Raw genomic sequence first — 26,859 nt, forward strand, 5'->3', positions numbered from 1 at the left:
CTTCCCTCCCTTCTCCCCTTCCCTCCCTTCCCTCCCTTCCCTCCCTTCTCCCCTTCCCTCCCTTCCCTCCCTTCTCCCCTCCCCCCCTTTCCCTCCCTTCTCCCCCTCCCTTTCCCTCCCTTCTCTTTCCCCCCCCCTCCTTCCCCCTCCGCCCCCCTCTTCCCCCTCCGCCCCGTTCCTCTTCCTCTCTCTCCCTCCCTCTCTCTCCCTCTCTCTCTCTCTCTCTCTCTCTCTCCTCTCCTCTCTCTCTCTCTCTCTCTCTCTCTCTCTCTCTCTCTCTTTCCCCCTCCCCCACCCCTTGCTGTCAGAGACACACTGCGGGGGCCCCATCCCAGGTGCTGCAGTCGGTGAGTAGAAACTTAATTTTTTATTTATTGATTTTTTTTTAATTGAATTTTTTTGGGTTGCTTTATTGATGATGGCTCCTTATTTGTAAAAGTGAAGTGTTTAATGTTTGTAAACTTCCCTCCAGCCCCCCCCCCCCCCCATCTCTCGTTCCCTACACCTGATTTCTAAGTATAGGCAAGGTTTTTCTGTACAAAAATCTACACTTTTGGAGTAAATTTTCGCTGCCTAAACTTGCAAAACAGGTGTAAGTGGCTTGACACGCCCCCTTTTGGAAAAAAAATCTGTTCTAAAATGGAACTATTCTAACTGACTAGAACTGGAGCAAACTAAATGCCGAGAATTGCAATTTCTAAAATGCTCCATTGTAAACTAGTTGCTCCAAAAAAATAGGAGCAACTCTGGCCGAAACTTGAGCCCTCTGTCTCTGTCTTGCAGGTTGTCCATTTCCCTGTCCGTCTGTCTTTCTCACTCTGTTGTGTTCTCCCACAATCCCTTGAAAATAGTTTTTATTGCAACAACGTTTGTTTTGAAGTCTTGACAAACTCTTAACTGCTACAGTTCTTCGGGTTTGGATTTGCAACGCAGATTGCCATCAGAGTTCATATAATGCAGGTGGAAATATAATTTTAAGATTTGCATATAAAAGTGTCATGTTTAAAGTATGACTAACAAGATGGAAGGTTAGATGCATGCTGTAATGACCTTAAAAAGGTGTACATCACTCCTGAATCGTACAAATTGCGAGTAGCAACTCTTCGTGTGAATTGTTTACAATAACAACTTGGATTTATATAGCACCTTTAGTGTTGAAAAATGTCTCAAAGGGCTTCATGTCAGCCGTGGCTCAGTTGGTAGCACCCTCGCCTTTGAATCAGAAGGTTGGGGGTTCAAGTCCCACTCCAGAGACTTGAGCACAAAAATCTAGGCTGACAATTCCAGTGCAGTGTTGAGGAAGGTGCTGGCTTCTGGATGAGATGTTAAACCAAGATCCCTGCCTGTGCTCTCAGGTGGATGTAGAAGATCCCTTGACACTATTTTGAAGAAAAGCAGGGGAGTTCTCCCCGGTGTCCTGGCCAATATTTATCCTTCAATCAACATCACTAAAACATCTGGTCAATTGCTCATTCTGCACACATTGGCTGCTGTAGTTCCTACATTGCAACAGTGACTACACTTCAAAAAGTATTTCATTGGCTGTACGTGCTTTTGGATGTCCGGTGGTCATGAAAGGTGCTATATAAATGCACGTCTTTATTTTTTAGGTGTGTGTCCCATTCAAATTTTCACGTATGCACAGTTTCTCCCATAGAAAAGCCGGTGAGCGGCCTGTGAACGAGCTCCAGAGCGCTGCGCAGCTGAATAGAGAACATTGGCTGCCATTATGGCATCATGTAGCGAATTCCAGATTCTTGACCCAGCAACGAGAAAAGGATGGTAGTATATATATCCAAGTCTGGATGGTGGTGACTTGGAGGGGAACCTGGAGTTTGGTGGTAGAGATCATGGGGCCAGGAGGTGCTGTGGAAGTAAACATGATGAATGCTGCAGTGCTGTAGATCATACTTGTTGAAGCCACAGTGCAGTGATGGTAATGGAGTAACTTGAGTGTAGTGGCATGGAGGACAGTCCAGCAGACTGCCTTGCCCTGCATGGTGGTGAGCTTGAGGAGAGTTGTTGTGCGTGCACCCACCCAGGCGAGTGGTAATTATTTCATCACACTCCTGATTTGATCCTTGTAGATGATGGAGAGCTATTCATGGAGGCCCCGACCTGCGAGGGAACATCAGTGGCAGGTCGGGGCTATAAAAGGAGCGGCGAGCAGCAGACATGGGCAGCGTGGAGGCGTACCACTACAGGGTACAGCGCGAGCTGGTGCAGCAGGGCGATGGCAGCAAAGAGTGACGTCAGCAAGGTCCAGGTCGGTGATTGGAGTGTGGGCAGATACAGCAGGAGCAGCAAAGGAGCGGCGAGAGACTAGAGGGACGTGATCGGGGCCCAGGAGAGCACGAGTTCGGGGCCGGGTCTCAGGGACAGCACAGGCCAGCCCACACTGCGTTATGTGTGCGCACTAGGTCCATGCAGCATAGCTGATTTCAGTTGTCTTGGGTAATCCTTGCCACTGGACCTAGACCTAGCTCTGTCTAGTCCGTGTGGTGGCTGGTGTGCAACGGCCACCACACGTTTTTTTTAAAAAAAATCCACGAACGGGCATCTTCCACTCTTCAGGATGTAGTTCGGGTCCTTCATTCGAAACACCTGTGAACTCATCCTTTTTCAGCATGGAAGCAAGTCATCCTCGTTTTGAGGGACTGCCTATGATGATGATGATTCATGAGAGAAGAGGTTAGCCACCTGTTGCAGAGTAGCCAGCCTTGCCCTGCTCTTGTAACCATGATGTTGATATGGCTGGTCCAGTTAAGCTCCTGGTCAGTGGCTCCCCCTGGATGTTTATGGTGGAGGACTCTGATGTTGATGCTGTTGAAGAGGAGGATAGTTGAACTTTTTCTTGTTGGGGACCCAGCATCAAATGGTGCCAACCTTTTCTGTCCATATGAGGTCATTTCCTTTATGATTTTTTTATGGAGCTGCCCCAGGAATCCTAGAACCCCTCTGCTGTGCTCCCAGATCCTTGGAACCTCCCCCTGCCCCAGTGCTCCCAAACCCTGGGACCCTTCTCAAAATACTATCAGACCCTGAGACCCAAATCCAGTATTCTAAATCCAGACTGTCTTACCAGTGCTCCAAGAACATTTGCTTTCATGAGAACATTTCTGAATGTGGAACTCCATGCTCAGTGACTTACCACCCCCACAGATGGCCATTCTAGCTCTTGTTATTAAGAAAGTTCAGTTTGTTTTCTGGAACACTGCTCTGATTCCTCTCCTGGTGAGCAGGTCCACAGGAGATCGCTTTGTACATGTGTATTACATCGAGTTACTTCGTGCCTACAGAAATGGGCCATTTGGCACAACTGGTCTATGCCGGTGTTTATGCTCTACACGAACCTCCTCCCACTCCTCATCTAACCCTATCAGCATATCCTTCTATTTCTTTCTCCCTCATCTGCTTATCTAGCTTCCCCTTAAATGCATCTTTGCTATTCGCCTCAACTACTCCTTGTGGTAGCACGTTCCACGTTCTTACACTATTGGGGTAAAAAAGTTTCTGCTGAATTCCCTGTTCAATTTATTAGTTACTATATCTTGTATTTATGACCCCTAGTTTTGTATCCCCTGGCCCCACCAGAAGTGGAAACATTTTCTCTGTCTACTCTATCAACTTGTTTCATTATCTTAAAGACCTCTATCAGGTCACCCCTCAACCTTCTCTTTCCTAGAGGAAAGAACCGTGGCTTTTCCTGAGAAGTATATCCTCTCAGTTTTGGTATTATCTTTTAATCTTTTTTGCATCTTCTCCAATTCCTATATATCCTTTTTATAATATGGAGACCAGAACTGTTCATGGTATTCCAAGTGTGATCTAACCAAGGTTCTATACAAGTTTAGCATAAGTTCTCTGCATCAGAAGACTGCACTACACATCAAATGAAGGCCGGGTGGGTGGGGGGCTACGGAAGACATCAAAATCCTATACTATGCATCAAATGAACCTGGGGGGGGTGGGGGGTGGTGGGTGGATCGTGCTGCGGAAGAGACAATTGACTCGACGTCATCGCATGAGGAACCTCCGAGCCCGTAAGGTGATGGGCAGGAGGCCTTACCCACATTGGGTATATCGAGACAGGTGTTCATACTTGCACCTGAGTGATGCAGACTATGTCAGAAGGCTGCTTTTCAGCAAAGAAGTTGTAACTGAGATCTGTGAGTTGGTGAAAGCAGACCTGCAACCGAAAAGCATCAGGAGGACTGCTTTATCAGTTGAAGTGAAGATTGCACTTTCATTCTCTGCATCTGGATCGTTCCAAGCTACAACCGGGGATGTGTGTTCCATTTCTCACCATGCAACGCATGTCTGCATTCGGCAGGTGACTGCTGCACTATATGCCCAGAGGAATGACTACATAAAGTTCCCCATGACCACCCAGGCAATGCATGACAGGGCTGTGGGCTTCTCCAAGATAGCTGGCTTCCCAAAGGTACAGGGTTACATTGATTGTACCTACATCGCCTTGCGAGCACCTTTTTGGAGGATTCCGAGATGTACAGGAACAGAAAAGGCTTCCACTCCATTAATGTGCAGTTCGTGTGTGACAACATGCATCGATCGTATCATGTCAGGATACCCTGGGAGCACCCATGATGCGTTCATCCTACGCGAGAGTGTGTTATCTGCCATGTTTCAGCAGCAACCAGAAGGGCAGAGCTGGCTACTGGGAGACAAAGGGTATGGCCTTGCCACCTGGCTCATGATGCCCCTACGCGGACGGAAGTTGACCGTCAATACAACATGCCGCACATTGCGACGCGCAGCATAACGGAGAGGACCATTGGCATCTTGAAACAGCATTTCCGATGCCTGGACCATTCCAGAGGCTTCTTGCTGTACTCCCCTGAGTTTGTCGGTCAGTTCACTATGGTGTGCTGCATGCTGCATAAGTTAGCCTTCATGAGGCAGCAGCAGCTAGTTGGTAGTAGAAGACCCACCGTAGGTGAGAGTGGCTGATGATAATGATGACAAAGAAGAGGATGAGGACGAGGAAGCTATGCAACTATCTGAACACTAAGCACGACGACGGCGGAGGAGGGCGGGCCGTCGTGCCCCTTTAATGATTGCTCGAGCCTTGCACCAGCAGCTCATCTGTGAACACTCTGCTGCCTGAAGGCTCAGCGACAACTATTCCAAATAGACCATGTTTACTGTTTGGACCTGTTCCGTAATGTTGTGTTAATGGAAGAAATGGTGGAAATGATTCTTCTTTACTTCAAAAAGTTGTGTTGTTAATGGAAATGATTCAGTTATAATTTAAAATATATTTTATTCAAAAGTTTAACGAACATTTGTTTGTACTTAACTTTAATAATTCTTGTATCAAACTTTAAAATTTTCACTTAAGATCACTGACAAATTCTAAGACTACTTACTAACTTTTACTAACTTGTAAATTTACATAACTTACAAAAAACTTTTAAGTTGAGAACAATAATAACAGCAGCAAAGAAAGGCTGCACCTATCTCTCCTCCACCTTATTCTAAGACCGCCCACTGCGCTTGGTCTTGGTGACTCCACTATCCCTGCCCGCAGACGGTGGTGCAGCGTTTCTCGGGTTGGTACCAAGCTTATTCTTTCGAACGTCTCAGGTAATGCGCACTTCTTGATGGGAGAGGGGGCAATGGAATGTGGAATGCCCGGCTTGGGCCTCTTCAGAGGCTGGTGTGGGAGTGGCAGTTGATTCTGTCAATGGGTGCAGGGTTTGGGCGTGTTCCCTTATTGCAGCAGCTAGCTCCAACATTCCCTCCCTCATGTTCGTCAACAGTCTCTCATCTACCTGTGACATTCCCTCCCACATGTGCATTGACATTGTTTCTGCTGACTGAGATGCTCCCTCTATCATGTTCCCGGAGGCGTTCCCATTTCTCATGAGTGTTGTTGCTTCTCCCCACAGTCCCAACCTCATCACCCACCCCACTGATGGTGTCCGGGAATGATCGTGTAAGGTCAATGCTCTCCGCACTCATTGCCCTCATGTGAACCACATCTGTTATATCCTGCACCTCAGGAGAGCGCGGTCGAGCTCTTCTTCCCCTCCTCACCCTGGGTGTGGCTCGCAGCATCCCACTGGGACCCACAGCCTCGGACGGTGGGAAACCATGGAATATCCCACCAACACTCAAACCACTAGTCAGGGAAGGGGCTTCAAAAGTGAGTACAACAGTGGGGGCTTCATCCATCCCCTCATCCTGACCTCCTGCTCTTGGTCTGGAAGGTGGGATTGGAAGATGTTCTCTTCAGGCTCGTCCTTGTCTGAATCTACTTCTGCATCATCAAGGTTGGCCTCAAGTTCTGCAAAATATAACAGAACAGACAAATGGTTAGCAGCAGAGAGGGGGGCAGGATGGGTGGCATGAGTAGGCTCTCACAGCACAGGCAGCAGGTTGATTTGAAGGACCACAATAAATGAAAGCACTCTGCATCAACCGAAGCGTAGCTGAGGGAGACATCCCCATGAACCGAAGCACGGCTAGCCCGCGCAGTACTTAACATTTAGGAAAGCCAGACTGTGGAATTTGCAGGACTTACCCTCTCCCTTGAATGTGGGCCCAGCTTGTGCAGTAGTGGTTACTTTTTTCCTGGCAGGACCCATCAAAGCAGCGATCCTCTCTTTCAAGAGTGCCAGTCGCAGCAGATTTGCCGGGCCGCTTCCTTTTCGAGTTCCTTCTTGTTTGTTGTGTGCCACTTTCCTCTGTAAAGATTAAAATATAACTTTTTAAAGAGGGTGTCTTTCTGCTGGGTGGGACATACACAAATGGTCACATTTGCAATTGCAGTTCCCTTGAAAAATGAAAATATTAATTACATTAACTACTTGACCAAGGTCCTGCCACTTTTTGCACTGGCCTCCAGACCTCGGGTGGTCACCATTGCACAGTAATCTTGTGCAAGTTGGTTCCAGCGTTTCTTCATTTCTTTTAGTGGAACTTTTATGTGACCTCTGGTGGTGTCCAGCTCCTGCCATCTGCCATCACAGTAACTAGTGCCTCCACTTCATCCTGTAAGAAATTCTTGGTCCTTGCGCCGCGTTGCATCTTGTATTGCAGCTCTGATTTTTTCCAATGAAAATTAAAGTTCTCGCACACAACTGGCTCTTTAAAAATGGCCGATTGCAGACCAGGAGCTGTACTGCGCAATGCGCCCATAGGAATCACATCAAAAACGTCCTTTTTTTAAAATCGCGCATGGCAGAGGGGGCAGCATCGCTTTTTCGCCGTAGACATTTAACTGCCCCCCCCCCCCCCCCCCCCCCCGAGGCTGCGTGGCGCCAATTTAAAAAAAAAAATAGAGGGGGGAAACTTGGCACATTTATTTTTCGAGCAGTTGTAGCCTAGAAAAACGTGCGTAATATGCCAAAAAATGGCTTTGGGCAAAATTGAGCCCTCCAGATATAACCATGTTTAGATGCAGTTAAGGGAGTCCTCTAGTGGCACTGAAGGGTAATGTGTGTGCCTTTTTAAAAACTGCTGCAAACTGTCAGTCGGGATTGGTATTTTCAAAACTGCACATTCACTTACTTGGGTCTAAATGCCATTATTGTTTGGGCAAAAAACTGCCTGATTTCCATTCCCATTGAAGGCCCTGCTCTATGGTAACAATGTTAGAATTGGAGAATTTAGTCAAGAGACTAAAGCTCCTAATCACTTATCTATATATTACTAAAAAGTCTTTCATATGCATTCACTTCCAGTCTAACTTTCTGTGTCATAATTTTGAGTAGCAATTTTTGTCAAAATTTACAATGGAAACTGCCTATGCAAATATTTAAAATGGCAACTTCGCTATGTAAACAATTATCATGGTGGCACTGTACAACCTTACTATTCCATCACCGAATAGCTGACCCCTATCTGGCACCTGGGCCCTATCTTGCCTTGCTCCTTTTGGCTGCTGCCATGCTTGCGCTGCCTTCCTGGTCCGGCTCCCGTGTCTGGCCCCACGTCTCTGGCTTTCCCAGCCCTGCTCCGTTATGCCATTGAAGTTTCTGGCTCCAAGTCTTCACCTTGATGACCTTTCCAATCCTGTCTTTCTCTCAGCCTTGGTCCCTTTTTAAAGTCTCCCTTGGCTTTTCTGGGCATGAGACAGAGATACATGGAGGGCTGAAAAAGGGGAGGCATAAATGGACAGAGCGGGGAATAACTGACTGAGTCAAAATTGAACAGAGGCTTGTGGGTAATGCAATGTGTGTGTGTGACTGGCAGACATGGGGGCACATAGACAGAGACAAACAGGGAAGAAAGGAGACATGGTGACAGAGGTATGCAGATAGTTTGAGACATACTACCAGAGAAAAATGGAGAGTAATGTGCGAGTTGAGAAAAAGTAAAACATTATGGTAAAATGATTTGGGGGGGCGCAAATGGGTGGAAGAGATCTGAAGAGATACAGGACAAAGAAACAGCAAAGCAATGTCGGTAACATGGGTGAGATTCGGAAAGAGCAGACAGATGGCGCTAACAAACCACGGGTGAGAGAATGGTGCGACAGATATGAGGAGAGGAGAGGGAGCGAGCGATGCGGGGAGCAGGGCAAAAGAAAAATGGAGGTAAGAGAGAATAGTATTCGAAAGAATATTGTGCTGCTAGTGAGCTCGAGAAAGGCAGACATTGAGAGCAGGAAAATTAGAGATTGGGGTGAAAAAGAAAGGTCAGGGATGGAATGATGCACAACTGTTGGGGGTGGGTAGAAGACAAATTGAGAGCAATGCCATGGGAAATGTGTTAAAATAAATATAGAACAAAAGATGTCCCAGCACAGATTCCTGGGGGGGCACCACTATCCACATCATGCTTATCTGAAAAACCTCTAGTCACCCCTATTCTCTTTTTTTTTGTCCCCTAGCTATGCGGCTACTTTCCTGATACTACCACATGCCTTAATTTTTGCAAAAAGCCTGCACCTTATGAAACCCCTTCTGGAAAAAAAATCTAATTATCAACACCCTCTGCAATTTCCTCAAAAGACATGAATTAAATAAATTAGTCAAACATGACCTGCCCTTCACAAATCAATGCTGATTCTCTCTACTAGTTAGCCCATTACATTCTGAGTGTTCACTAATTCATCCCATATTATGGACACTTCAAGTTTACTTACAGCTAAGGTAAGACTACCTATCCAATAATTTTCTGTTGTATCCTTTTCCTTGAATTGAAAAGAAACCTATTCTTGTATTTTAAATTTTTAAATTTTAGGAGCTTGTTATTCGATCTGTATTTTGCATTGTAATTTATTTAAAGTACACTTTATGCAAGTCCAGTTTGACTTGCTTGGTGTCAGTTTGTGTCTTCTCTATAGTGAGTATAGTGCTTTTTTCCTGGTGGTAGTGTAATCTTGTATCGGATATTCTTTTCGAACTAATTCTTGGCCTCTTAATTTGATTTATTATTTCGCTCATGAGGACTCTGACTAAATCTGCAGTTGGAGCTAGTGTCAGCATTTTGACATGAGGCAACAAAGGGAGTTTAAACTTCAGCTCTGATATCCATCTGTTTGTGCATAACTAAAACAGCCCACTGATTTGTTTTTAAATACAAATATTCATAAAACATTGTGTGGAAAACATAACAATGCATAGGATGTAAATGGTGGAATACTGCTTTGGAAAACAAGGTGTTGTAGCTATATTTTTCACTAAATGGAGTCATGAACATTTGAAAAGCCGCGTAACAATTTCCTGGCGATTTAGTAACACAGACTGCATAGGTCTTGGGATAAGAGTGAGTGAAGTCAGTGGTATTTATCATTCATTATTAGGCAGAAAAAATGTTTGCCATTCTAAACTACAAAATATTATCTTTAATATTGTTTGTGACTATTTAACTTTCTGTTTTGATAGATCTGTATATGATGACCAGCCCAATGCACACAAGCGGTTTATGGAAAAACTGGAGGCCCGCATTCGGAATCATGACCGGGAGATTGAGAAAATGTGTAACTTTCATCATCAGGGTTTTGTTGATGCTATCACTGAACTGCTTAAAGTGAGGTCAAATGCAGGAAAGCTGAAGGTGAGAAAATGCTTTTTTTTTAAATTGAGAGCAAAAAAAAACTAGAATGCAACCGTGCCTTATTATGAAGAATACTGCAAACATTAACATCTGTTTTCCAAATTGTATTTCAATGTTGAAATGACTGAGAGTGATACACATAAGAACATAAGAAATAGGAGCAGGAGCAGGAATAGGCCATTTGGCCCCTGGATCCTGCTCTGCCATTTAATAAGATCATGGCTGATCTGATCATAGACTCCGCTCCACTTCTCCGCCTGCTCCCCATAACCTTTTACTCCCTTATTGCTCAAAAATCTATATCTCAGTCTTAAATATATTAAATGATCCAGCCTCCACAGCTCTCTGGGGCAGAGAATTCCATAGATTTACAACCCTCTGGGAGAAGAAATTCCTCCTCATCTGAGTTTTAAATGGACGGCCCCTTATTTTGAGACTGTCCCCTAGTTTTAGTTTCCCCTATGAGTGGAAATATCCTCTCTGCATCCACCTTCTCGAGTCCCCTCATTATCTTGTATGTTTCAAATGAGAATACCTCATTCTTCTGAACTGCAATGAGTAAAGGCCCAATCTACTCAACCTATCCTCATAAATCAACCCGCTTATCTCTGGAATCAACCTAGTGAACCTTCTCTGAACAGCCTCCTTTGCAAGTATATCCTTCCTTAAATATGGAGACCAAAACTGTATGCAGTACTCCAGGTGTGGTCTCACCAATACCCTGTACAGTTGTAGCGGGACTTCTCTGCTTTTATACTCTATTCCCCTTGCAATAAAGGCCAACATTCCAGTTGCCTTCCTGATTACTTGTACCTGCATACTAACTTTTTGTGTTTCATACACAAGGACCCCCAGGTCCCTCTGTACTGTAGCATTTTATAATTTAAATGGAGGAAAATTGCAATTTGCTTTTCTATTATTTCTGTCAAAGTGGATAACTTCACATTTTCCCACACTATAATCCATCTGCCAAATTTTTGCCCACTCACTTAGCCTGTCTATATCCCTTTGCAGATTTTATGTGTCCTCCTCACAATTTGCTTTCCCACTCATCTTTGTATCAGCAAACTTGGCTACATTACACTCAGTCCCTTCATCCAAGTCATTAAAATGGATTGTAAATAGTTGAAGACCCAGCACCGATCCCTGCGGCACCTCACCTAGTTACTGTTTGCTAACCGTAAAATGATCCATTTATCCCGACTCTCTGTTTTCTGTTAGCATGGATAGAGGATTGGCTAACTAATATATTACCCCCAACCCTGTGAGCTTTTATCTTGTGCAGTAACCTATTTTGTGGCACCTTATCGAATGCCTTCTGGAAATCCAAATACACCACATCCACTGGTTCCCCCTTATCCACCCTACTCGTTACATCCTCAAAGAACTCCAGCAAATTTGTCAAACATGATTTCCCTTTCATAAAACCATGCTGACTCTGCTTGATTGAATCATGCTTTTCCAAATGTCCTGCTACAGCTTCCTTTAATAATGGACTCCAGCATTTTCCCAATGACAGATGTTAGGCTAACTGGTCTATAGTTTCCTGCTTTTTGTCTGCCTCTTTTAAATAGGGGCGTTACATTTGCGGGGGAGGAGGGAGAGGAGGGGAAAGGGAGGAGAGGGGCGGTGGGGGAAGGGAGGAGAGGGGCGGTTGGGGGGGGGAAGGGAGGAGAGGGGCGGTGGGGGGGGGGGAAGGAGAGGGGCGGTGGGGGGAAGGGGGGAGGGAGGAGAGGGGCGGAGGGAGAGGAGAGAGGCGGTGGGGGGAGGGGGAGGGAGGGGCGGTAGTCGTGGGGGGGAGGAGAGGGGCGGGGAGGGGCGGTGGGGGGGGAGGAGGAGAGGGGCGGGGGAAGGAGGAGAGAGGTGGTGCGGGGAGGGAGGAGAGGTGCGGTGGGGGGAGGGAGGAGAGGTGCGGTGTGAGGGAGGGGAGGGAGGAGAGGTGCGGTGGGGGGAGAGGAGGGAGGAGAGGTGCGGGGGGGAGGGGAGGAGAGGTGCGGTTTGAGGGAGGGGAGGAGAGGTGCGGGGGAGGGGAGGGAGGATAGGGTCGGTGGGAGGGGAGGGAGGTGAGGGGAGGGGCGGTGGAGGGAGGGAGGAGCGGGGCGGTGGGGGCAGTGGAGGGAGGAGAGGGGCAGTGGAGAGAGGGGAGGGAGGAGAGGGGCGGTGGGGGGAGGGAGGGGGAGAGGGGAGAGGGGAGGTGCGGTGGAGGGAGGGGAGGTGCGGTGGGAGGAGGGGAGGGAGGAGAGGTGCGATGGGAGGAGGGGAGGGAGGAGAGGTGAGGTGGAGGGGAGGGGAGGGAGGAGCAGGGTGGGCGGGAGGGGAGGGAGGAGCGGGGTGATGGGTGGGGAGGGAGGAGAGGGGCGGTGGGGGGGGAGCGGAGGGAGGAGAGGGGCGGTGGGTGGGGAGGGAGGAGAGGGGCGGTGGGAGGGGAGGGGAGGGAGGAGAGGGGCGGTGGGGGGGGGAGGGGGGGGAGGGAGGAGAGGGGCGGTGGGGGGGGGAGGGGGGGAGGGGAGGGAGGAGAGGGGCGGTGGGGGGGGAGGGGAGGGGAGGGAGGAGAGGGGCGGTGGGTGGGAGGGGAGGGAGGAGAGGGGCGGTGCCGGGGGGAGAGGAGGGAGGGGCGGTGCGGGGGGAGAGGAGGGAGGGGCGGTGCGGGGGGAGAGGAGGGAGGGGCGGTGCGGGGGGAGAGGAGGGAGGGGCGGTGCAGGGGGAGAGGAGGGAGGGGCGGTGCGGGAGGAGAGGAGGGAGGGGAGGGGGGGAGAGGGGGTGAGGAGTGGCGGTGGGATGGGGGAGAGTGGGGGGGGAAGGCTGAGCGGGCCCAGCCAACGAGAAGAAGCTGGGCCGAAGACTTCGGGAGGGGCTTGTCCCCAGCAAGATGCTGGGTGGGCGGGCCCGCCGAAGACGTGAAGAGGGGCGTGGCTCGCGGCACCGTTCTAGACGCAACCCGAAACGTGACCCCAATGAGTTGTTTAACAATGAAAATGAGCTTCCATGTGGTGATGACTTAATGAACCACTTCATTTGTGGGAAAAGACTGGTGTCATTCTTCAGCTGCACCTGCTTAACGTCCTGTTGTAATTTGTTGGATATTTTGTAAGTTCTGTAGTGAACTTTAATGCTTAATTAGAAAGAAATCTTCTGTTTCTAGAATAAATTTTGAGTTCCAGCACATGATTGAATGTCGTCCTTCATTGAGATTTCAAACCATACAAGGACAAATACAATTGTATTAAACTGCTATGCAATATTTTTGTATTTAAATATTTGATCTCTTTTCATGTTTAATCTCAAAGTCACAAAGTATTTTTTTTTAGGTTCAGGTAACTGATACTAATAGGCGGCTTCAAGATGCAGGAAAAGAGGTGAGAAAATGACTTAAGTATTAACATTTTTATGAATGTCAATATTTTGTCTGTTTACATATTTACTAGTATGTAAATACAATATGTGTTGTATTTATCTTTGTTTTTAAGGTGATTAGCCAAAGCAAAGAGATGATTCAATGCAGGGTACAGCAGAGGAACATTGCTACTACAGTTGAGAAACTTCAGTTGTGCCTTCCTGGTAAGTTTTATTTGCAAATTGTAGCCAGGTTTTACAAAAGTGTGGTACATGGCTTGATATGTTGGGAGCATTTTCAGGAAATAATTTCAAATACAAGAGTAAATGCATCAATCTGGTGCCCCCAGCAGGGAGCCATACTCAAAGGGAGCCCAGACTGAGATAAGGCTATAACACTGCCACTGATTATCTAACCATAGAATTTTACAGCAAAGAAACAGACACTTTGCCCCAACAGGTCTATGAAGATGTTTATGCTACACTCGAGCCTCCATGGACCTTACTTTGTCTCACTGACTCCTCTTTTCTTCCCCACTCCCTTCCTCAAAATGTGGGATTGGTGAATTTACCTTGTAATGTTACAAAGTACAATTATAAATTGGTGAGTCAGCTTATGCTCTTGTACTCAAAAATTGAAGTTTGAGTGGTGTAATAGTGTGGAATAGAAAAGTAATTAGAGGCAAATAGCTATCATATCAATTATTTTAAGTTACAAGAAATTTTAGGTGAAATGTAATTCTATCTGTGCTGATTTGCAATCGTTTGAGACGAGGGAATTTAAAAACAAACATCTGGGAATCTGTATTACTTCTAAGTTTGAAAATGTACATTATTTATGCTTTTAAATACCAAATCCCCAATATCTTTTTCGTTTGCCTAAAATAATGTCATAATTATTAAGTAATTTCAATGCACTCTTTTTTTTATTCTGTCCTTTTTTCTTTCAGTTTTCTGCAGAATCTGGAATACCAAATCCAATATCTTTTTTCTTTTGTCTAAAATAATGCAATCATTATTAAGTAATTTCAATGTACTCTTCTGTCCATTTTCTTTAATTTTCTGTAGATTCTGCTGTGTCAAACATCAGAGTATATTCAGCAGAAAAGAAATCTGGGTGATACACGGGTTGGCAAACTGTCCTTAAACCTCTGGGATCATGATTTGATTCTGGCCCAAGCTGACTGAATGCATTTCTTATATCTCTCTCTCTGCTGACTGTAAGGGTTCTATGTGCAAGAAGACTGGGGACACTCAAAACAGTTTCTTGTGTATGAGTACAAAGCTGTCCATAGTTTAGCTTTAGTTGACAGTGTCACTCAGTATGGCTAGTGTGGTGACTGGAAATGTTGTATTGGTGCAAGTAAAGGATGTTCTTTTTAGGGGGTCAAGGCTCGCAGTTGGGGTTGAATAGAGAAGTTTTTATTCTGCATCTATCTGACTTGGGAGTGGTAAAAGAAGCATTTAATTCTCCATTGTAACATTATTAATATGACATTGAACAGACAAGGTACATTTGTTTTAGAAATAACTAGAATTTACAGTGGAAGCTGTCCTTCCTTGCTAAATTTGAAACTATCTGCAAATGTTTGATTTGTAGATTAGCCAGGATGTAAAAGATCAGTTCTAGGTTCTAATCAAGTTATCCTTCCTTTGGAGGAAAATGGGCATGTTGTTTGTAGACTCCAATTGCTAACAACCAGGAAATCCCTGGGGATACATGATATCTATTCCAAAGTACTGAGACGAGAGAGAGGGATTGACGGTCATTAGGAAAAAGAAAGAACTTGCATTTATATAGAACCTTTCACAACTTTAGGATGTCCCAAAGTGCTTTACATCCAGTGAAGTACTTTTTGAAGTGTAGTAATTGTTGTAATGTAGGAAACGTGAAGCCAGTTGGTGCACAGCAAGGTCCCACAAGTATAATAAATACCAGATCATAGAAACATAGAAATTTACAGCGCAGAAGGAGGGCATTTCGGCCCATCGTGTCCACGCCGGCTGTCAAAAAGCCGCACGGCCCTTGGTCAGCAGCCGTAAAGGTTATATACAAACCCATGAACAATGACGGAAAGGCAAAGAGCAACCAGTCCACCCCACACAACATCAACACCCCACACAACTACAACACCAACACCCCACACAACTACAACACCCCTTATACTAAAAACATTCTACACTCCACCCCAACCGGAGCCATGTGATCTCTTGGGAGAGGCAAAAACCAGATTAAAAACCCAAGCCAACTTGGGGAGAAAAGATCTGGGAAAATTCCTCTCCAACCCATCCAGGCGATCGAAACTAGTCCAGGAGAACACCCTGGCTATGTTCTATTCCCTGCAGTACTTGCCATTATATCTGCACTGACCAACAAAAGGTCATCCAGTCTAATCCCAATTACCAGCTCTAGGTCCGTAACCCTGCAGGTTACGGCACTTTTAGTGCCCATCCAATCATCTCTCAAAAGTGGTGAGGGTTTCTGTATCCACCACTCTTCCAGGCAGCGAGTTCCAGATCCCCACAACCCTCTGCGTAAAGAAGCCCCCCCCCCCCACCTCAAATCCCCTCTAAACATTCCACCAACCACCTTAAAACTATGCCCCCTCGTAATAGCCCCCTCCAGCAATGGAAATAGACCCTTACTATCCACTATGTTCAGGCCCCTCAATATTTTGTACACCTCGATGAGGTCTCCTTTCAACCTCCTGTTCCAATGAGAACAAACCCAGCCTATCCAATCTGTCCTCATAACTAAGATTCTCCATTCCAGGCAGCATCCTAGTAAATCTCCTCTGCACCCTCTCTAGTGCAATCACGTCCTTCCTATAATACCGCGACCAGAACTGCATGCAGTACTCCAACTGTGGCCGAACCAAAGTACTATACAATTTAAACATAACCATCTGCTCTTATATTCTGTGCCTTGGCCATTAAAGGCAAGCATTCCATATGCCGCCTTAACCACGTTATCCACCTGACGTGCTTTTTTCAGGGATCTGTGAACAAGCACTCCAAGGTCCCTTTATTCATCTACACTATTAAGTGGCCTACCGCTTAATGTGTATACCCTTTCCTTATTAGCCCTCCCATTGTGCATCACTTCACACTTCTCTGAATTAAATTCCATTTGCCACTGCTCTGCCCACCTGACCAGTAGATTGACATCCTCCTGCAGCCCATGACTTTCCTCTTCATTATCAATCACACAGCCAATTTTTGTGTTGTTTGCAAACTTCTTAATCATACTCTTTATATTCAAATCAAGATCGTTGATATATACCACAAAAAGCAAGGGACCCAGTACTGAGCCCTGCGAAACATTCTTCCAGTCACAAAAACATCCATCAATCATTACCCTTTGCTTCCTACCTCCAAGCCAATTGTGGATCCAACTTGCCACTTAGCCCTGGATCCCATGGGCTTTAACCTTCATGACCAGTCTACCGTGCGGGACCTTATCAAAAGCCTTGCTAAAGTCCATATATACTACATCATATGCACTACCCTCATTGACCCTCTTGGTTACCTCCTCAAAAAATTCAATCAGGTTAGTCAAACATGATCTTCCCTTAACAAATCCTTGCTGACTGTCCCTAATTAATCCTTGCCTATCCAAATGCAGATTTATCCTGTCTTTCAGGATTTTTTTCCAATAATTTTCCCACCACTGATGTTAGGCTGACAGGCCTGTAATTACTCGGCCTATCCCTTTTTCCCTACAAGGGTACTACATTAGCAGTCCTCCAATCCTCCGGCACCATGCCCAGATCCAAAGAGGACTGGAAAATGATGGTCAAGGCCTCTGCTATTTCCTCTTTTACTTCGCTCAACAACCTGGGATGCATTTCATCTGGGCCTGGGGACTTATCTACTTTCAAAACCGCTAAACCCCTTAATACTTCCTCTCTCACTATATTTATTTCATCCAGAATATCACACTCCTCTATAGCAGTATCTGCAATACCTCTTTCCTTTGTGAAAACAGATGCAAAGTATTCGTTAAGAACTCTACCAACATCTTCCGCCTCCTCACAAAGATTGCCCTCTCATCTCCAATAGGCCCTACCCTTTCCTTCGTTACCATCTTTCTCTTAATATATTTATAGAACATCTTGGGGTTTTCCTTAATTTTTACTGGCCAAGAATTTCTTCTGTTCTCTCTTAGCATTCCTAATATCCTTTTTAATTTTACCTCTTATCTTTCTATATTTCTCTAAAGTATTCAGCCATTGATATGTGATATAAGCGTCCCTTTTTTTCTTAATCCTCCCCCTAAGTCCCTTGACATCAAGGGAGCTCTAGAATTATTTTTCCCAGCTTTTTTCTTTAAAGGCACATGTTTGGCCTTTCGGATCTCCTCCTTGAATGCCTCCCACTGTTTAGACACTGATTTACCCACAAGTAGCTGTTTCCAGTCCACTATGGCTAAATCACTCCTTAACTTAGCAAAATTAGCTTTTACCCAATTCAGAACTTTTATTTCAGGCCTATTCTTGTACTTATCCATAACCAATTTGAATCTGACTGAATTATGGTCACTGGTACCCAAATGCTCCCCCACTAATACCCCTTCAACCTGCCCAGCTTCATTTCCCAAAACTAAATCCAAGACCACCCCCTCTCGTGTCGGGCTTGCTTACATACTGACTACAAAAGTTCTCTTGAATGCATTTCAAGAATTCCGCACCTTCTATACCCTTCATACTAAATTTGTCCCAATCAATATTTGGATAGTTAAAATCCCCTACTATTACTCCCCTATAGTTTTTAGACTTCACAGCAATTTGCCTACATATTTGCTCATAGAGCCTTCCCACTGATTGGGGGTCTATAATACACTACCAACAGTGTGTTCGCCCCTTTTTTATTTTTCAATTTGACCCATATGGCCTCCGTTAATGATCCCTCTTACATATCATCCCTTCTCACTGCTGTAATAGTTTCTTTAATTAGTACCACAACGCCGCCACCCCCCCTTTTTACTCCCCTCTCTATCTTGTCTAAAAATCCTATAGCCAGGAATATTAATCTGTCAAACCTGCCCCTCTTTCAGCCATGTTTCTGTAATGGCTATAATATCATACTCCCAAGTGTCTACCTGTGCTCTTAGCTCATCCGCTTAATTGGCTATACCCCTTTGCATTAAAGTATATACCATCAGCACAGGAAGACCTCCTTGCTTACTACATACTAAGCCCTGTTTCCTCTGTCTTACAGATTCGCTTTCTAGATTCTTGCTATCCAACTTCTGCTTTACTTCCTTCAATTTTGAATTCGTTCTCGGGTTCCCATGCCCCTGCCAAGCTCGTTTAAACTCTCCCCAACAGCACTAGCAAAACTCCCCGGAAGGATACTGGTCCCGGCGCTATTGAGGTGCAACCTGTCCGATTTGTACAGGTCCCATCTTCCCCAGAAGCGGACCCAGTGCCTCAAGAATTTAAAGCCCTCCCTCCTACACCAATTTTCCAGCCACGTGTTCATCCTCTCTATCCTTCTATTCTTGTACTCATTAGCACGTGGCACCGGTAGTAACCCAGAGATTACTATCTTTTGAGGTCCTGCCCTTTAATTTTCTTCCTAGCTCCCTAAATTCTTCCTGTAGGACCTCGTCCCTCATTTTACCTATGCCGTTGGTCCCGATATGGGCCATGACCTCTAGCTGTTTACCCTCCCCCCCCCCCCCCCCCCCCTTCCCCAAGATGCCTTGCGTCCGTTCTGTATCCTTGACCCTGGCACTAGGGAGGCACATCTACGGCCGCAGAAACGCCTGTCTGTTCCCTTAACTATAGAATCCCCTATCACTAAGGATTTTTTGTTCTTCGTCCCTCCCTCCTGTGCGGCTGACCCACCCATGGTGCCTTGGAATTAGCTCTGGCTGCACTCCCCAGAGGCACCATTGTCCTTACCAATACTCAGAATTGAATATTGGTTTGAAAGCGAGATGGACTCCCGGGGGGACTGCTGCACTACCTACCTAGCACACTTACTACGTCTGGTGGTCACCCACTTCTCCCTCTACCCCCACGCCTTTAAGCTTGTGGGGTAACCACCTCCTGAAACATGCTATCCACGTAATTCTCAGCCTCACGGATGCACCTTATTGACTCCACCCGCTGCTCCAGCTCCGAAATGCGGAGCTTGAGCAGTTGAAGCTGGAGACACCTCCTGCACACATGGTTGTCATGTTTGTGTTGTTAGTTAAGGGATATATATTGGCCAGGGCACTGGAGAGAAACCCCTGCTCTTCTTCAAAATAGTACCATGGGATATTTTACATCTTCCTGAGGGGGCAGACTCTGTTTAACGTCTCATCTGAAAGACGGCGCCTCGATAGTGCTGCACTCCCTCAGTTTTGCACTAGTGTGTAGCCTGGATTTTGTGCTCAAGTCTCTGGAATGGGACTTGAACCCACAACAATCTGACTCGGAACTCTTTTTGTGAAAAAAATTAAAACATTAAATCATTAAATCGTGTCCCCCCCGATCTGGGGGGGCGCACCAAACATTTCCAAGGCCCTTTTTTTGTGTGTTTTTGTTGGGTTTTTTTGTGTTTTTGGGTTTTTTTTTAAAGTTTTTTTTTGGGCACTCAAATCATTTTTTTTTCCAAGTGCCCCCTATAAAAGGGGAGGGGGACACTAAAAAAACACCGGCAACTAAAACAAATTAAACCTTAAAACATAAAATCAAATTATGGGGTGACGATGCACTCCAGTCCCTCCGGTGCCCATCTCTCGCGGAAGGCCGCGAGCGTACCGGTGGACACCGCGTGCTCCATCTCCAAGGACACCCTGGCGTGGATGTACGCGCGGAAGAGAGGCAGGCAGTCAGGTTGAACGACCCCCTCGACCGCCCGCTGCCTGGACCGGCTGATGGCACCCTTGGCCGTGCCCAAGAGCAGTCCTACGAGGAGGCCCTCGGACCTACCCGCTCCCCTCCGCACAGGGTGCCCAAAGATCAGGAGTGTGGGACTGAAGTGCAGCCAGAATTTCAGGAGCAGCCCCTTTAAATAATAAAACAGGGGCTGCAACCTCGTGCATTCAGTAAAAACATGGAACACGGACTCTTCCAGACCGCAGAAATTGCAGGCGGCCTGGGAGCCTGTGAACCGGCTTAAAAATTTATTGCACGGGACTGCTCTGTGCACCACCCTCCAGGCCAAGTCCCCGATAAATACTGGGAGGACTCCCGTGTAGAGTGCCCTCCATCGGGGACCCCCGCCTCCTCCGGACGGCAAGATGGTACGCCATGGCGTGTCCGGACGGCAGGCGAGGATGGCAAAGTTGAGAGTGTGCAGGAGCAGCCCGTACAGGAAACCCCTCCGCGCGGAACTGAAAGGCACGGAGGGGATTTCCTCGAGGCGGCTCAAGTTGTGAGGCGCCGGCTCCCGAGGGAGGTTCCGGGGTTTGGCGCCGATGAGGAATTCCGTCCGGACGGGGGTCAGTTCGGACGGGATCTCCCCACGTGCTTGAGCCTCCTCGATGCACCTAACGGAGTCAGGGCCCAGAGCTGTTTTTAGCGACTCGATGGCATCGGCCGCGCGGCGGACGTTGGCGGAATTTAGGCGCCGCGCCAGCGTGTCTGGCGCCATCCAGCCCGCTCCTCCGCCATCGAGCAGGTCCCTGACCCTGGTCACCTCACCAGCCACAGCCCTCTCGTCCGATCGCCACCTAAAACCTCGGTCGTGGAGGTACGGATTCCCAAGCAGCGGCTCCTGCAGGACAGCCGCCACTCCAGCCGGTGGAGAGCTGCGCTTGGTGGAGACTTTGTTCCAGACCCTGGTGAGTTCCTTGTAAAAGACAGGCAGCTCCTGGAAGGCGGTCCTTACGCCCCCTAAACTCACAAACAGGAGTTGCGTGTCGTAGTTGAGGCCGTGCTGCTGGCGGAAGAAATACGTCGCCAGAGCACGCCACCTAGGAGGGGGCTCGACGTAAAGGTATCTCTGCAGGGTCTGAAGACGGAAAGTCGCGAGCTGGGTACTGACGCACACCAACGACTGACCGCCCTCCTCAAGCGGGAGACTCAAGACCGCGGCAGAGACCCAGTGCTTCCACAATCTGACTCAGAGAGTGCCACCACTGAGCACAGCTGAAGTTGCTGATGAAGCAGATGATGAACACTGAAGAGATACCATTAGACTGGAAACAGGCCAATGTGGTACCAATTTTCAACAATGGGAAGAATGCAGGTACAGGCAATTACAGATCCATTTGTCTGTCTTCAATACGTTGCAAAATAATGGAATTGATTATCAGGAGTAGCCTTGAGAAAAATCTATGCCATAAGAACTTAATAAATAGCAGTCAAGATGGGTTCAGAAAGGGAGATGCTGCCTGACCAGTCTCCTTGACTTTTATTGTGCAAGTGACATGTCAAGTGGACTGTGAAAAGCCCAGTCAGTGGCTAGATTCCCAAAATGCATTTGATAAGGTTATGCACAAAAGGCGAATTAAGCTCAAAATGGTGGAGATTCAGTTTGAATCTTGAATTGCTAATAAATTAGCAGAAGCGTAGAAAATCATGGTTACATTAGTAAAGTTATGTTGGGGTGGCATGAAGTGCTGAATGTGGAGCACCAGATTTTTAGTGGGATTGCTACAGTTTCTAATTTCCATCAATGTCTTGGATTCAGAAACTCAATACAAATTGGTCAGATTTGCAGATGATAAACTGGAAAGTGCAGTTGGATCCAAGGATGCAAATACTAAATGAGGTGGACAATAGATGCAAGTGGGTAGAACAATGGACAGTAATATTTAATACAGGTAAGTATAAAGTATTGCACATAGGAAGAAAAATTAGCACTTCACTAATAGTGTCAAAATAGCTGAGGATGAAGTTGAAGGAGATCTTAGAGGTCTTCATAAGGTTGAAAGGATATGGAAACAGGGTGGGTATAACTTTGCTCGCTTGGAGAAAAAATGTCGACAATTGGGCCACATGGCCTGGTTTCCATGATGTAACTTCTATTTCTATGCAATGTTCTTGAACTGCTGCAGTGAAGCAAACAAAGCAATTGAATGCTGAACTATGTCGTCAAAATAGTGAAGTGCAAGTCGTGCTGTCAAACTCTGCTCTGCTCAGACCACATCTTGTACTGTTCAGTATTGGTTACTGAGACATAAGGAAGACACTCAAACACTGGACACTGCTTGGAAGAGAGGGGCAAAACGCTGATCCCTAGTGTCGAGAGATATGAGGGGCAATTTGGGCTTTTCAGCCTTAAAGGAGGTGACTGAAATGTTACTTTAAAGCAATAGATAGAATAAATGAAGGTATGGAAATGTAAATCCAGGAAATTACTTAATTGCAAAGGTAAGGCAAGAGGACATTGGCTCAAACTAGTAAAATATTTTAGGGCCAGTGTCAAAGTGTCTTTCTGGATGGGTGAACTAAGATGGGCCAAATGACCTTCCACATCAGTATTGACTGGCCAAAATTTTTAGGTTAGTGTGAAAATTGAAACCAAATTTTAGAATGATGAATCTGATTTTTTACTGTAGATTTTATTTAAATTTAAGACTTCTAGATTTCAATATAGTCTGGTAGCTAAAATTCAAATTTACAGTAATGTAACACATGGAATGGACCACATTGCAAGGTAAGGCAAGAGGATATTTTTGCCAGTTCTTCATCTCGATGGAGCACTGCATGTAGTGGGGGATAGAAGAGACTGAAAGGGGCAGTCCACTTTTACTGGAATGCATATGGTGATTAGATTGGCATTGATGAGACTTTTGTGAAATTTGGTACTGAGGTCATAGAAGAAAGGGGGAGATTAAATGGAAAAAATAAATTTAAGGAAGGGATTAGGTTACTACAAACTGAAAATTAGATGTGAAAGCTAAATGCTGGAAATCTTAATTAACAGAAAATGATGAACATGTACAGCAGCTCAGTCAGCATTTATATAGAAGGATGAGTTGAAGATTCAGATGGAATTAGGAATCGGAACTAACCAACCAACCTGCTGTCTATTTCCAGAATTTCTGTTTTTATGACGACGATGATATTGTTGCTTAGGTAAAACCTTTGCAATTAAAAAGACAATACAACAAAGTTTTTCAGATTTTCCTTTCCATCCAGCCAGTCTGCTTTTTATATCCCATCAGGCTTGTCTGAAGTATTTGTGCCTCTGATTCCAGTCTCTGTGGCTGACTAGTTTCGGGATTCCCTTCCCAGTGAACGAAAGCAAGGGAATACTGTTGGATGAGCTTATTCCAGCTTCCAAAACAAGTGAAAGGATTTTATTACATTTACTCTATGGAACCATACAATTTGACAGTACAGAAGGAGATTATTTGGTTCATTATGTCTGCCACCTCTTTGCTATAGCAATTCAGAATTAATGTCGCTCCCCAGCTCTCTCCCCATAGCCCCATATTAAATATTCATTCATTCACTTGTTCCTAAAAAGATGGAATAGTCTCTGCCTCAACTACTCCCTGTGGCAAAGCATTTCATGTTCCAACAAATGTCTGTGCAGAGATTTCTCCTACTCCTTCTCCTTGCACTTTATTGATCCTTTTAAATGGATGGTTCTTTTGTTACTAATTTCCAAACCAAGGGAAATGGTCTTTCCCTATTCCTCCGATCAAGACCCTTCATGAGTTTTAAAGACTCCATTAAATCTCCCCTTCGCCTTCTCTGTTCCAGTAAAAATAGTCTCAGTAACTCGAATCTCTCCTCATACCTCGCATTATCCAGGTGAATCTGTGCTCTATAACTTTAGTGTTCTTTCAGTACTAGAGTGCTGAATCCTGCACACAGTATTTTTAACTGTGGCCTAACCTCTTTGATCTTGTATTTTATAACCCTTTTTATAAAACACAAGCTAGTACAATTAAACATGAAGGCAATGGAAAAAATGATAAAATGACACACACAACTATTTAACAATGCTGCCTCAGTCACAGCTCTCGAATTGATAGCTGAAGTCAAGCATTCCCACTTGCTGCATGCCCGTTTCTAATTTGAAGCCTGAAAAGACACTAGAGTGGAATGTAATTATAATTTGCCCGTAAACTGCCCGTAAACCAGTATGCCCATAAGTCCTTCCTATGTATTATTCTCTTTTTTAAAAAAATCAGATTTAGATTGTATTTTTAAAGCTGCGGGGTGTTGATGATCACCTTTTTCAAATAAATATTTCCCAATGAATAGATAGGGTGCAAAATTTGCATTTTGAATGCAGTTTCTGTTAAAGACATTTCTGCTCGGAATTGAAAGGAGGAAGCTGTATCCTAAATATACTGACATCTGTTTTTCTTTTCCTGGTTCTTGCCAATTACAGTCTAGAACCAGGTGTGAAGAGCAAAGGTCAGCATTGTAAATACACAAACTAGTTACAATTTTTGACCACTCTCTAGAAAAAAAAAGAGAAAAATATATTCAAAATAATTCTTGCCCCTTCCTTGAGGAAGTAAGCTACTTTAATTCATGCCTTTGCATTGATGTTTTACTGTACAAGGTTCAATTAATTTTCAAAATCTAGATTTACCTCGATAATTCTGTTGAAAGGAATCTTTTTCTTTATGTGGGCGTCTCTGGCAAAGCCGCCATTTATTGCCCATCCCTAATTGCCTTCTTGACAACTGAGTGACTTGCTAAGCCATTTCAGCGGGGCAGTTAAGAGTCAACCACATTGCTGTGAGTCTGGAATCACACATAGGCCAGACTGGGTATGGCAGATTTACTTTCCCTAAAGGACATTAGTGAACTAGATGGGTTTATACAACAATGCCGTAGTTTCATTTACTTTATTAGTGCTAGCTTTTTATTCCAGATTTATTTAATTAACTGAATTTAAATTCCCCAGCTGCCATGGTGAGATTTGAATTCGCGTCTCTAGATCGTTGGTCCAGGCCTCCGGTTTACTAGTCCAGTAACATATGGGCCCAAGTTTCGGGTGGAGTTGCTCTTAGATTTTTGGAGCAACTAGTTTAGTTTGGAGTATGTTAGAAATTGCAATTCTCGGATATTAGTTTGCTCGAGTTCTAGTGAGTTAGTTGAGGTTGGCTTTTTTTCAAAAGGAGGTGTGTCCAGCCACTCAGGCCTGTTTTGCAAGTTTCGGCAGTGAAAACTTACTACAAACTAACTTCGGATGGAGTAAGTGTCCACTTTTGTAAGTTCTGAAAAACCTTGCCTAGAGTTAAGTTTAGTGCAGGCACAGCCAGAGACAACGGGTGGGAAGCATTAAACACAAAGGACACATCAACATCACAACAGCGGGGGGTAAGGGAAGTTAGAGGATTTTCCATAAACACCTTCACAACAACATTAAAGAAGCAAAGTACATTTAAAGCACTAAGCACTAAACAAGCAGTACATTTAAAGCACCAAGCATTAAACTAAGCACAAAAAGTAATAAGCAATTAATTAATAAAAAATAGAAGGAACCCTGCACCGAAAGCAACAAGACCAAAGTAATAAGTAATCAATCAATAAAAAATAGAAGTCCTACCTTCATGTGAAGGGAAGGTGTCTCTGTCAGTGTCTCTCTCTGTATCTGACAGTGAGGGGGGGTGTGTGTGTGTGTGGGGAGGGGTGTGTGTGGGGAGGGGTGTGTGTGGGGAGGGGTGTGTGTGTGTGGGGAGGGGTGTGTGTGTGTGGGGAGGGGTGTGTGTGTGTGGGGAGGGGTGTGTGTGTGTGGGGAGGGGTGTGTGTGTGTGGGGAGGGGTGTGTGTGTGTGGGGAGGGGTGTGTGTGTGTGGGGAGGGGTGTGTGTGTGTGGGGAGGGGTGTGTGTGTGTGGGGAGGGGTGTGTGTGTGTGTGGGGAGGGTGTGTGTGTGTGTGGGGAGGGGTGTGTGGTGTGTGGGGAGGGTGTGTGTGTGTGGGGAGGGGTGTGTGTGTGTGGGAGGGGTGTGTGTGTGTGGGGAGGGGTGTGTGTGTGGTGGTGTGTGTGGGGAGGGGTGTGTGTGTGGGGGAGGGGTGTGTGTGGGTGTGTGTTGTGTGTGGGGAGGGGTGTGTGTGGGAGGGGTGTGTGTGGGGGTGTGGGGGAGGGGTGTGTGTGTGTGTGTGTGTGGAGGGGTGTGTGTGGGGGGAGTGGGTGTGGTGTGTGTGTGTGGGGAGGGGGTGTGTGTGTGTGTGTGGGGAGGGGTGTGTGTGTGTGTGTGGGGAGGGGTGTGTGTGTGTGTGTGTGGGGAGGGGTGTGTGTGTGTGTGTGGGGAGGGGTGTGTGTTTGTGTGTGGGAGGGGTGTGTGTGTGTGTGTGGGGAGGGGTGTGTGTGTGTGTGTGGGGAGGGGTGTGTGTGTGTGGGGAGGGGTGTGTGTGTGTGTGGGGAGGGGTGTGTGTGTGTGGTGGGAGGGGTTTGTGTGTGTGTGGGGAGGGTGTGTGTGTGTGTGGGGGGAGGGGTGTGTGTGTGTGGGGAGGGGGTGTGTGTGTGTGTGGGGAGGGGTGTGTGTGTGTGGGGAGGGGGTGTGTGTGTGTGGGGAGGGGTGTGTGTGTGTGGGGAGGGGGGTGTGTGTGTGTGTGGGGAGGGGTGTGTGTGTGTGTGTGGG

The 26,859-nt window shown here is 46.1% G+C and overlaps 1 protein-coding gene across 15 annotated transcripts in view; it reads left to right on the forward strand.

Annotated features, from left to right (window-relative positions):
• The window catches only part of exoc6 (exocyst complex component 6), a 281,622-nt gene that overhangs the window by 27,543 nt on the left and 227,220 nt on the right, over positions 1 to 26,859 (forward strand). For all 15 annotated transcript variants that reach the window (XR_011592777.1, XR_011592770.1, XR_011592771.1 and 12 more), the window contains exons 2-4: positions 9,858 to 10,029; positions 13,338 to 13,385; positions 13,497 to 13,587. Coding sequence is in view for 7 of the 15 variants with exons in the window: in XM_070876819.1 (XP_070732920.1) it covers positions 9,858 to 10,029; positions 13,338 to 13,385; positions 13,497 to 13,587 (311 nt within the window). In the remaining 8 variants the exon portion in view is untranslated. The remainder of the gene's footprint in view (positions 1 to 9,857; positions 10,030 to 13,337; positions 13,386 to 13,496; positions 13,588 to 26,859) is intronic.

This window comes from Pristiophorus japonicus, chromosome 3, assembly GCF_044704955.1.
Source record: "Pristiophorus japonicus isolate sPriJap1 chromosome 3, sPriJap1.hap1, whole genome shotgun sequence".
In the NCBI taxonomy this organism is placed as follows: Eukaryota; Metazoa; Chordata; class Chondrichthyes; family Pristiophoridae; genus Pristiophorus; species Pristiophorus japonicus.